The sequence below is a fragment of the Berghia stephanieae genome, chromosome 1, assembly GCF_034508935.2.
Source record: "Berghia stephanieae isolate SIO BIC M18660-M18661 chromosome 1, UCSD_Bste_1.3, whole genome shotgun sequence".
Lineage (NCBI taxonomy): Eukaryota > Metazoa > Mollusca > Gastropoda > Nudibranchia > Aeolidiidae > Berghia > Berghia stephanieae.
The window spans coordinates 99638493-99651479 of record NC_088360.1 but is presented as its reverse complement, the minus strand read 5'-3'; the positions used below and the strand labels follow the sequence as shown (position 1 = coordinate 99651479).

The 12987-nt window shown below is 39.3% G+C and overlaps 1 protein-coding gene across 7 annotated transcripts in view; it reads right to left on the bottom strand.

Annotated features, from left to right (window-relative positions):
- LOC144962533 (glycine receptor subunit alpha-2-like) overlaps nucleotides 1–12987 on the bottom strand; it is a 213304-nt gene that overhangs the window by 50585 nt on the left and 149732 nt on the right. For all 7 annotated transcript variants that reach the window (XM_078895547.1, XM_078895545.1, XM_078895543.1 and 4 more), the window contains exon 3: nucleotides 8228–8295. In XM_078895547.1, coding sequence (XP_078751673.1) covers nucleotides 8228–8295 — 68 coding nt within the window. The remainder of the gene's footprint in view (nucleotides 1–8227; nucleotides 8296–12987) is intronic.

Below are 12987 nucleotides of genomic sequence, written 5' to 3'. Positions count from 1 at the left end.
GGGAACCTCTGAATTTTACGTTCGTCTCCGACAAGACGAGGAGAAATTCCTTTCAAAAAGACAATCCCCGACGAACCGTTGAGCAAGACAACTCATAAAGGTCGACAAGACATGTCACTAAAACCCACTGGTCGCTCATCGAGTACGGTACATGCTTACAATTCTTGAATCTAAAGTTCTTTAACATCAAACAGATTCCAAGTAAGTTTTGTACAGCGTAACCTTTCAAAGGTACCGCAATATTCATATGCACAAGATGCATAATAAAGATGACGTATTAATTTGACCTCTCCCCTCTGAGTTCCTGTGAGTAAACTGTTAATAGCATTGCGATTCGCCTCATGCCATGGAAAAGAATTCTGCGCTTTGCCTCTCTGGAAAAATACTTGTAAACTGTCCGTACAGTGAGAAATTTGCTTGTTTAATCCATATTGATGCAGTGAGTTTAGGTAAAATGCTGGTAGCTTCCGCCTGACGAATATAACGTACCAACCCCCCCCCCCCCTACAAACTATGTGTAACCATAAACGTTTATAGTCGATCAATAGAATTTAGTGAGAACTAGTCATCAAAATGATTGTCTAAAAACAATAACAAAGAGCTAAGTGATGTCATTTTCGTTCATCGATTGCAATTGTGTTTTTTTTTGTGTGTGTGTTTTTTTTTGTTTTTTTTTTTGGGGGGGGGGGGGGGGGTGAATGTAGAAATCACAACAGCAAGCTACGTCTCTGATTTTCAATTATGTAACAATTGTTTATATCACGTGTGTACAAAGTGTAAAATTTACTGGGTCATTTTTCAACCAAGGTGTCAACGTTAGTGAATAGTGCACATGAATCTCGTGAAAAAAAAAAAAAAAAAAAAAACCAACAGACAAAAACTGGCCAAGCCTGTGGGGAGGTAAGTGTTCGAAATCATAACATTGTTTGTAATATTGATAATGTAAAACATCAGAATGTTCACCCATCCCACTCTTCGTTTTTTCATATACTATAAAAAAGAAGAATCCCAAAGTATGTTGCTGTAACCGAAGCAAAAAACTGGCTTAACGTCACTAACAATTCTAGTGCTCGAGCCAATTATCATTAAAATCCATCAGAAGGTTGTGAAGATATCGACATGAACCCCTGCGCAAGGAATGTGGAGCGGACTACAGAAGAAGTGAACAAGGTGAAATATCTAGGAGTAAAAATAAATAGCAAACTAAATTGGAAAGATCATGTTACAAACATATGCAAAAATAAAGGAAATTCTAATTTCTGCTTCTTCAGAAGAGATGTATACGACAATTGCAGGGAAATAAAATTAAATTGCTACAAAGATTATGTTACATCTCCACTAGAATATATTAACTCTGTCTGGGGCCCTCACTACAAATCAGAAAACCAAGAAATCGAACAAATACAAAACAGAGCAATAAAAATTTAAAATCAAAACAACAAAGATAAAAAAATATGAAACTGATTTAGATCTTGAACCGCAACACAAGAGAAGAAAGCGTGACAAGGTGACAATATTTTGCAAAGGCCTAAACGGTGATACTCAACAATATAAAAGTTAAGCCATCCAAGCTTATGGTTCCCCACTCAAGAGTGGATGCCCAATTGTACAAGTTCATACCACTTGCATTGAGAACATGGGATAGTCTCACATATCCAATAAAATAAAAATACGGTGGTCTATGGAATCTTCAAAATTGAAGTTACCGACTTAAAATGGAAAAGAAGTAGAGTTAACTTGTGATCAGAATAATGTGTAAAAGTCAAAACATGATCAGATTTATTATGGGTTTTTTCCCCCTCTGGATACGCTTTTATGCTCGTGGAGAAATATTTCATAAGGGCGTCCGCCATAGTTCCAATAGTTTAGAGCCAGTTACTAAGTTACCATGCGTCATTACGAGGGGAGTGACGTTACGGCTATTGAAGCGTATTGGTCCTGATGATATTCCAGGAAAACATGAAAAACTGCTCAGACGCTACACTGATAATTCGTTGTTTTAATGGAGACGAGTATTTCACACCAAAATTCATTATTTAGAGCTAAAAGTCATACTTCAATATCTGCTTTACCATGGTGATAACCTGCCGGTGTACCACGCGAGAATGACTCTATCGCCAAAAAGACTCTAGAGTTAAATTGGCGTACACGAGGCTAACTCTAGAGTCTGTCTCGCGTACGCCAATTTAACTCTAGAGTCTTTTTTTTGAAACCATCCTAAAATTTGACTTTTCCTTATTAACTACAAATTTTTTTTTTTTTAAATCTAAAAAAAAAATACAAAACAACAGCTTCACAAAGTAAGAGATGAATTCACAGTATTTCCAAAAAATTTTTTTTTTTTAAATCTAGTGCTGACACGGTAGTTTCGGTGTACCACGCGAGAATGACTCTACCAAAAAAAAAAGACTCTAGAGTTAAATTGGCGTACGCGAGGCTAACTCTATAGTCTATCTCGCGTACGCCAATTTAACTCTTGAGTCTTTTTGGCGATAGAGTCATTCTGGCGTGCTACACCGGCATGAGACGATCTGTCATGTCATTATGTTATTATACCCAAGAGAGAGACTACCTTTACCAGCACCATCGTGCTCGTGTCTACATGTACGTACTGACATAGGTCAATTGTGACATAATCATAGATCGGTCTGCGAACTCCAGTTATAAATCTATCTTGTCAGTTTTGGCAAGGCCTGTTATTGCTTGGCATGGTCGATTAGTATAATGACCTCTTAGGTGATCAGGGATTTTGTTCTTCTCTTGTTATATTATATGACAAGGCAAAAAAAAAAAAAGGAAAAACGAGTTGGTGGCGTAGTGGTAAGAAACTTGCATTGAGATTGAATGATTGTAAGTTTCAGTTCCATTTTTTGTTTATCATGTCCGGTTTCGTGCGGCTTTGTGGTCTTGTGGTATGAAACTCGCCTTCGGATCGGAAAATCCTGGGTTCGAGCCTCTCTTAGCGCTTAAAAGTTGAGTCCTTGGAAAAGGCTCTTTACTCACAATCTCTCTCCGCACTCAGGTGTAAAATGTTAACAGCGTTGTCTCTGTCGGAAAAATAAATAATTGTAATATCGCCTCAAACGTCATGTCTTGTTCTACATGTTACGTGTTGCTGTTGGTTATTTAGGGACCTTTTGTAAAGCGCTTTGAGCATGTTTAGTGGCTATTGCACTATATAAAGCTCACATTTTTGTTTTTTTTTTTCTTTTTAACCATTTGAAATTTGAAGGACGAGTATTGAAGCCAAATGTTTGATAGATTTTGCCAAGGTGAGGGTCATTTTAATCGATTGATATTTGAAGGACTTTTCCGGACATGTGTTGTTTCTTTTTCTTTCAGAGTACGGCGTTCATCAGTGTGGCGTGGGGGCAGATTGGCTCCAAGTGCGGTCTTTGCAATACGATTCAATAGTCTGATGTCACGCCGCCTGGCAACGGCGGCCATCTTGGTTCTAAACAAAGAAAACATTACTTTTTGTTTTTCATGCTGGCTAGAACTTTTCATATTTCTTGTGATCAGAATGTGTAAAAGTCAAAACATGATCAAATGTATGTGGTTTTTTTCCCTCTGGATACCCTTTATACTCGCCGGAGAAGTATTTCATACGGGCGACCGCCATTGTTCCGATAGTTTAGAGCCAGTGTTACTAAGTTACCATGCGTCATTAGTAAGGAAGTGACGTTACGACTGTTGAAGAGTATTTAGGGCCTAGAGACAAATTTCCCCATGGGATTAATAAAGGGAATATGCGGCTGTGTTGTCTAGTGAGTGGGTTCGAGCCTCGCTCGGCACATAATTGAGTCCTTGGAGAAGGCTCTTTACTCACATATATATAACGGACCAACACACAAAACTGTGGGTATCCATGAACGTTTATAGTCGGGTTAATACAGTTCAGTGAGAATAACTCACAAACGCTGAAGGCAAAATACAATAACAAAGACCTGAGTGACGTCATCTTCGAACTATCTATATCACATAGTTTTGTGTGTTGGTCCGTTATACTTCCGGATGGCAATGTTGTGAACTCCTTAGCCAAGCGCATACTACGTATTGTCTGATTAAAATAATTTAGTGAGCACTAATCATTAAAATGAATGGCTGTCTCATAACATTAACAAAGAGCTGAGTGACGTCAATTTAATTCCATCTATATATATATAGATAGAAAGAAGTTGACATCAGTCATGTCTTTGTTATTGTTTTTTGCCATCAGCGTTTATGAGTAATTCTCACTAAACTCCATTAACCTATAAACGACCAAGATTACACATAGTCATGTGTGTTGGTCCGTTATACTTTTGGATGGAAATGTTATGAGCTTCTTAGCCAAGCGCAACCGGAATAAACCCCGGCTCCACAGGCCTAATGGGTCTGGCGGACTACTTTATGTCAGAATACAACACAACAGGTGTTACTTTTCAATTAATGATAACCACATTTACTAATTTAACGATACTATTATACCGCCGTAGGTAGCAGTCGTGCTGTGGGTAGTGACTGTTGTGATACCTGGAACCGTATGATGAATAGGGAACAACTGGCATCATGAATGAAGATAATCATAATGGTCATAATAATTGCTGACCCCTTTGAGCATAAAGATAATAATTCACTTCGTGCCTCCATGTTGATGTTATGCGTTTAGGTAAAATACTCACAACATCCGCCAACCAGATTAAACATACCAACACACAAACTGTGTGTAAATTTTAACGTTTAAAGTTTGATCGATATAATTTAGTGAGAACATCATTAATAAGTAGTATTATATTAATAATAAAGAGCTGAGTGACGTCAACTTCACTCATCCTAAATGACAGGACTGTTGAACCATCCACTACTTCGCAAAGTCCCAGGTTTGAGAGTTTTTGTCAAGATGAGGAAAGTTTTAATCGAGCGATATTTGAAGGAGGCGTTTTCTGGCCAATTTCTTTATAGGATTCAATAGTCGTAACGTCACTTCCTTCCTATTGACGCATGGTAACTTAGTAACACTGGCTCTAAACTACTGAGTTTGCGCGACAGGGCGCCAACGGGTCCCGTTAGAGATAGACGACGATTGGGATTGTTTGGAAGCTTTAACCCTTTGCCCACTAGTCATTATGACATCCGAAATGCTATCGCCTTCTACATCTACGCCAGAATAGAAATAGAGGGTGGAGCCTACCATGATATGACATTTTATGGATCCCTAATTTCATCATATCAGTTCTGTCCACTGACAGGTGGGTGGATATCGCTTTCAAGAACTTATGTCCTTATATGAAATCCTGAGTTTTTGACCAATCAACGGATTGCTCTTTTGATAGCTCGCTTGTCAACATGAGTCAGCTCAGCCCTTGATTTATGTAAATGCATCACAGGCGGTATATGTTGTGTAACTTCAAAGACCACGGTTGACCGAAAGCGATGAATGGAAGCCCTACTGTGGCGTGGAGAACGAGGTCTTGTATGTATAGTTACGTCATGAATGAATACGTAATCCTTGGCGGCTAGCGAGTAGCTGTTAAATTTTGCTTACCCTTTCCCACGCAGACGCACACACACACACACACACACACACACACACACACACACAGACTGAACACACAATGTATGTCTTTCACTTCTGGCCAAAGTTGCCTTATTACAACTTAGACTCGAATGATAACAGCGAGTAGGGTGTCAGATTAAACTTCAGTTTTAAAGGTCTAATTCAATTCACACCGCAATAAATCATAATAATGATGATTCTTGATATATTAGAGCATTTAAATATTTAATTCACATTACTATAAATATATTTTAAATATATGTATTTTGTAATTATTTTAGCGACGATACGAACCCCTTTTAATCGTCGAGCCGAACGATAGGATGCTCGACGACGATAAGTCTGTGTGTGTGTGTGTGTGTGTGTGTGTGTGTGTGCGTCTACGTGGGAAAGTGTAAGCAAAATTTAACACCTACTCGCTAGCCGCCAAGGATTACGTATTCATTTCCTGAGCAGTCAATTGGGTATTAAAAAAAAATAATGACAAATAATCTTATCGCGATAAATTTGAAAACCTCATTGTTGGAATCAGCTTGAAAAGTGGAGAAAAATTGTCTTTGTCTCATAAAAATCGGTCTAGAAATAACCTTTTTTGTAATAGATTTGATTTTGAAAATAGCTTTCTCAAATTTTATAATTTTATGATAATTTCCTTGTTTTCCGGTCGATGTTCTTGATTTATATATCGTTTTTCATTTCTCAATGAGACGAACGCACTGATGTAACTCGATTGATTCAAGAGTTTAAAACACATATTTCGTGTTTTGATTGTGAGTCCAGCCGTACTAAGAATTCACGAGCGTTGAGATATGACGTAACTATACATACAAGACCTCGTTCTCCACGCCACAGTAGGGCTTTCATTCATCGCTTTCGGTCAGCCGTGGTCTTTGAAGTTACACAACATATACCGCCTGTGATGCCTGAACATAAATCAAGGGTTGAGCTGACTCATTTTGACAAGCGAGCTATCAAAAGAGCAATCGTTGATTGGTCAAAAACTCAGAATTTCATATAAGGACACAAGTTCTGGAAAGCGATATCCACCCACCTGTCAGTGGACAGAACTGATATGACGAAATTAGGGCTCCATAAAATGTTATATCATGGTAGGCTCCACCCTCTATTTCTGTTCTGGCGTAGATGTAGAAGGCGATAGCATTTCGGATGTCATAATGACTAGTGGGCAAAGGGTTAAAGCTTCCAAACAATCCCAATCGTCGTCTATCTCTAATCGGCCCCGTTAGAGCCCCGATGCGCAATCTGTCTACTATCGGAACAATGGCGGACGCCCGTATGAAATATTTCTCTGGCGAGCATAAAAGCGTATCCAGAGGGGGAAAAACATAAATTTGATCATGTTTTGACTTTTACACATTCTGATCACAAGACACATGAAAAGTTCTAGCCAGTTTGAAGAATAAAAAGTAATGATTTTCTTTGTTTAGAACCAAAATAGTATCTTTCCAGAAAACGACAGTTAACCCATTGAAAAAATAAATCACGAGAGTTTTTGCCACTTTCAGGTAGAGAGACGGCCTTTGTCAAAAATTCAGATAATGAGGAATCAACTAGACTGATTTACTATGAAAAAAAAACATGTGTTTAAAATGTTGACCAAGTCCCAGATTTGAGAGTATTTTGCAAAGATAGGGGCATCCCAAGTTCCAAGTTTGAGAGTTAGAGGGGCATTTTAATCGATCGATATTCCATGGACGAGTTTTCTGGATAAGAGAGAATGTGAGAGAATGTGAGTAAAGAGCCTTTTCCAAGAACTCAACTATGCGCCGGGCGAGGCTCGAACCCAGGACTTTCCGATCCGAATGCGAGTGTCTATGCACAAGATCACAGAGGCGCATCTAGGCCTTTTTTTTATAGTATGCGCTTGGCTAAGAAGCTCACAACATTGCCATCCGGAAGTATAACGGACCAACATACATAGCTGTGTGTATCCATGAACGTTTATAGTCAGGTTAATACAGTTCAGTGAGAAGTACTCATAAACGCGGATGGCAAAAAACAATAACAAAGACATGAGTGACGTCATCTTCGAACTATCTATCACTTTGAGTTTATTTTATACAATACCGTTTCATAGCCGTAGCTTTTAACGTGCAGTTCATGCTTCCTTGCTCCATATTATTCCATATTAACTATGATTACGTCGATTATGATAATAATTGAGTGCCTCGAAATGAGAGGGGTTACCATTGGCACGTCTATATGAGTGGATGCAAGAAACTTATGACACGACCTACTAATTAGGTGGGTGCTGCTATCAACGCAATTATTTACAAACTGTTTTGCTGACTACAACGATTTCTGCCATGATTTATGGCAAATTAGGGAGCAGGCATTGGTATGTGTTAGAAACAAGAAATGAAGTGAGTAGGAAAGTGCCAGAAGACAAGAGAGAATAAAAATATTATCACTCAAAAAAATGGAATAATATACATTTGATCGCATCCCTCCCAGCTTTACTCTCATTCTTCTCACCGTCCTCAGGTAATCAGGATGTTTGAGGTTCGATTCCCAGTCGAGGCCGACTGATTTTTTTGGGATGGTTATTTTTATTTTATTTTTCTTTCTTGCTTTGTCTGGCACCTTTCATACACACTTGTTCAGTTCTTTATCATACACCGACGGATGCCTGCTCCTTAATTTCTTAATTTGATTATTTCAACTCACCATGGTGGTTTCATCAATACTGTCAAGGCTAAGCACTGCGATTTGTACAGAGATTGGTACTGGGATACCTGTGGGATTTCAAAATAGAAAACATGGTTTATAGTATTCTGATTGGTGGGAAATATAAAAATATATAAAAATAGAAAACATGGGTTATACGATTCTGATTGGTAGGAAACATAGTCAGATTTTAAAAAACTTGAGCTTTTATATAGAGCAATATCCACTAAACGTGCTCAGAGCGCTTTACACAGTGTCCCTGACCAACTGCAACATGTAACATGTAGAGCGAGACATGACGCCTGTTAGGCGATATTACAATTTTTTTTTCCGACAGAGACAACGCTGTTGACGGCCAGGTACTCATTTTACACCTGAGTAAGGTAGGAGAATATGAGTAAAGAGCCTTTTCCAAGGACTCAACTATGCGCCGAGCGAGGCTCGAAACCAGGACCTTCCGATCCGAAAGCGAGTGTCTTACTACAAGACCACATAGCCGCACGATTAGAGGGTCATTTAACTCTCTTGTGTGGGTTGGGGTGGGGGTGGGGGGTTGGAGGCGTGTTTCGATAGTCCAGTTGATAGAGGTCACTTCCACATGCAAAAACAATTTTATTCAACGATCCCGCTTGCAATGGAGATTTTTTTCAGTAAACCTGTCACTACCGCCCCCCCTCCAACCACACACACACACACACACACACACACACACACACACACACACACAGCCCACAGTGCAGTTATTGGGTAGTGGGGCCCTTATTTTCTATGTTTTGTCTTTCAATGATCTCAAGAGATATCATAAATATGACAGATATCATTATGCAGGATACATTTTTGAGATTTTACTGATCAACCACAGTTATGGCTCAATTTTTCAATATTCCACTTTGTGGTGGTGAAAGATATTCCTCTACCTTTTCGCTAATTCTGTTGAGCAATTGCTTGCTACAAATAGGATTCAATAGTCTGATGTCACTCATGTCCGCCCAGCAACGAGCAGTTTGGTTTTAAACAATGAAAATCGGTCCTTTTTATTCTTCATGCCGCCATTGCTCCGATAATTTAGAATCAATTACGAAGTTACTATGCGTCAAAACGAGTGAAGTGAAGTGTTGGAGCCTATTTGGGTACGACATTATAAAGTTATCGGAAAGTATTCTGAAAACAACACAATGGAAACTACACATTAAGGATGAGTTTTATTTCGGAAATCGATGGTTAAATTAGCGGATTAACTGTCATTGTAATCGATTACTTACTGTCTGGTTGTGATACCTTCTCAGCCTTAGAAGCAACACTAAGGTTACACTGGTTTGGTCACTATCCAGTTTTATCATTACAGTAATCGCTTCTTGGTTGTAGGCCATTTTGTTTATAAATTAATTCAGCTGGTGACAATATTGTCTGTGGTGATGATGATGATGATGATGATTTTAAGATGTTTTTTTTCTTGTACTTTGACTCTCTCTCTCTCTCTCTCTCTCTCTCTCTCTCTCTCTCTCTCTCTCTCTCTCTCTCTCTCTCTCTCTTGCTCTCTTTCTGTCTCCCGATGTGTTTTGTGTTTTGTGCTGTTAATGGTTTTATGGCGCTAGCATCACCTTTAGGCCATTTCCACGCAAGTAAGAAGGAAGAAAATGGGAAAATCAAATATTTTAGATTTGCGATAACAGCACACGATATCCATACTATCTCTTTATCTCTTTCTCTACGATCGACTTCCCTTCGTGTTCTCTTTGGTTCCTCTCTTTTCGAATTGTATTTCTCTATAATATGTTTACATGTGTGTGTGTGTGTGTGTGTGTATGAAGTAGAGAGAGGGAAAGAAAGATAGATAATGTGTGTGTGTGTGTGTGTGTGTGAGAGAGAGAGAGAGAGAGAGAGAGAGAGAGAGAGAGAGAGAGCGACTTAGCGCGGTTTATCTGTGTCTTAATATTTTGGCACTGATTAAGCTTGCTTCAAAGGTAGATGCATAGAATGAAAATGTTTCATAGCTGTCACTATAGTCATTATCATCTTTATTCATTCATTCATCATCATCATCATCTTCATGATCATCATCATCATCATTATCATCATCATCATCATCATCATCATCATCATCATCACCACCAACCACAACAACAACAGCATCATCATCAACATCATCATCATCATTATCATCATCATTGTGGTCATCGCCATTATCAGCACCACCATCATCATTATTATCCGAATAACAAAAATCAACCAAGAGAGGCTATTTATTATTAATTATCTAGACATTGTCGATTTTAAAATCAGAAGGAAATACCCAAATCTCATTATATAAACATAAAATATCTACGGATACGATACCCGAGATTGGACTAGCCCAATGATAATAATATTATGGTCAAATCCCTCTTGTGTTGATTTCCAGCGGCGTGTCTGATCTTTACTCCTGGGAACACGACGATTGTCAGAATTCCACGCTCGCAGACAATCGATGAGTTTGGTTAATGTGTGGCTATGTGGTGTAGTGGTATGACACCCGTTTTCGGATCGGAAGGTCCTGGGTTCGAGCCTCGCGCTCGGCGCATAGTTGAGTCCTTGGAAAAGACTCTTTGCTCACATTCTATCACCGTACTCAGGTGTAAAATGAGTACCTGGCAGTTAACAGCGTTGTCTTTGTCCGAAAAAACTGTAATATCGCCTAACAAGCGTCATGTCCCGTCCTACATGTTAAATGTTACATTTGACCAGGGACCCCATGTAAAGCGTTTTGAGCATATTTAGTGGATATTGCGCTATATAAAGCTCAATTTAAAAAAAAATTAAATCGGCTTCGCAAAGACACTAATAGCCTTGATGGTAGAACACTCTCTTCACACGCAAACGGACCGAGATCGATCCCGCTATCCATCCAGCGGTGATTGAGTAGACTACTGGTATACTAGATATTGGCGAAAGTACTCTGAGATTAACCAGCGTCCAATCCAAAGGTTTGCAAGCAATACTTTTGCTATAGTCCGTTTGATAGATGCCCACTCCACAATGGATCTGAAGATCTGCTATATTTTTATAGTAATAATGTGATAGAGTAAGATATATTATGGATGTAACACTTAGTTGTGATTTGAGCTTTTATTCACAAAGATGAAATGACAGTGAAAGAACACTAAACTAAGAGCTAAGAGCTACATATAGATACACAACTACGCAATGATATGAAATTGCTTTTGAAATTTAGTTTCCGAGAACACAATGTGTTGCTATTACTTGCCTTGTCAATTTATCGTATGTATCTGACCTCAAATAAGTCCGATTTTCGCTATTTACTATTTGTTATTGCCCATTTCCAAGTATCATTATAAAATGAGTCCGCGGGTCAGGGATACCCGAGATTGGGCAACCCCAATAGTTATAAATTACCACATGTAACAAACGGTGTTTCTTTTTTACGAAACCCGCCGAAATCCGCCGAAACCCGCCTAAAACCATAGTCTCAGGTTCACTCCCCACGGGTGTACACTTCCCTGATATTGTTGAGTTTTGGCGGGTTTTGGCGGGTCTCGTAAAAAAAAAAAGCTTTTTTACGAAACCCGCCGAAACCCAGTCTCAGGATCACTCCCCAATGGTGTACACTTCTCTGAGTCCCAGGTTCACACACTCCCCACTGCTGCAACCTTCCCATAACTTTGTCGGATTTCGGGGGGATTCCGCTGGTTTCGGCGGGTTTCGTAAAAAGGGAGAAAAAAAAACATGTACAAATCCCCGTCGGTGTGATATCGAGATGGTCTTGTGGAAATTCGGATACGCCTCCAAAAAATCGATGAATTTCGTTACAAAACGGTTTTGTACTACTGTCAGCTTATGATAAAATAATTCTTATAGATGAATCTTCGTTGGAACTCGGCTTTTAAGAAAAATTTTATATTATGATACATTAACTTGTAATTAAATAAATATTTTAGAATATATGAAATTAACAACAAGATTTGTTTAATGTGGAATGGATGACAGGGAGGTCATATTCAGGAGAAGAAGATGGAGATGAATAGGGCATGTTATGTTAAAGGAGGAGGGAAACATCATCAAATCTGCCCTACACTGGACACCAGGATGAAAGAATAGACGATGAAGGCCCGGAGTAACTTGGAGGAGAACAGTGGAGGGAGGGATACGAGAGTTGAGGGGGGGGGGGGGGGGGGGAGGGGGAGGAGAAGATGATGGCCACGGACAAAGACAGAAGAAGATGGATTATCTTCGTTGCTGCTCTAAATGGCAACAAGAATAATGGGCAGTTTCTAAGTTTGTCTTTTTAAGCTGTCGCATGCAAAGATGAAATTATACTATTAGAACAGTATTGACAGAGCTATTTGTTTTTGCACATCAATAGACACGAACAATAATAGTGAAATTGCAGTACTGCTGAATACCGCAATCCACAGAAATCCACAGAAAACCACCGAAATCTACCAAAATCCACTCAAGTAGGAAGTGGGAGATGAACCAGAGACTATGCGAGAAGGGATCACTCCCCATTGCCCATCTGAGATCATCTTTGGATTATTTATCACCGGTGTCATCTGATTTTTTCCCGGTTTATACTCTTTGGTTTCTCTGTATAGTCACGGGTTCGCTCCCCATCAGTGTCCATAAATTGGTGGGTGTTCCGGTTCACTCCTCAAAGGTGCCCGCCTCCCCTAAACCCGTGTTCACCCCAAATTGTGTCAACCTCCCCCAGTCCCGGGTTCAATCCCCAATGGTATTCACCTCCAACAGTCCCAGGTTCACTC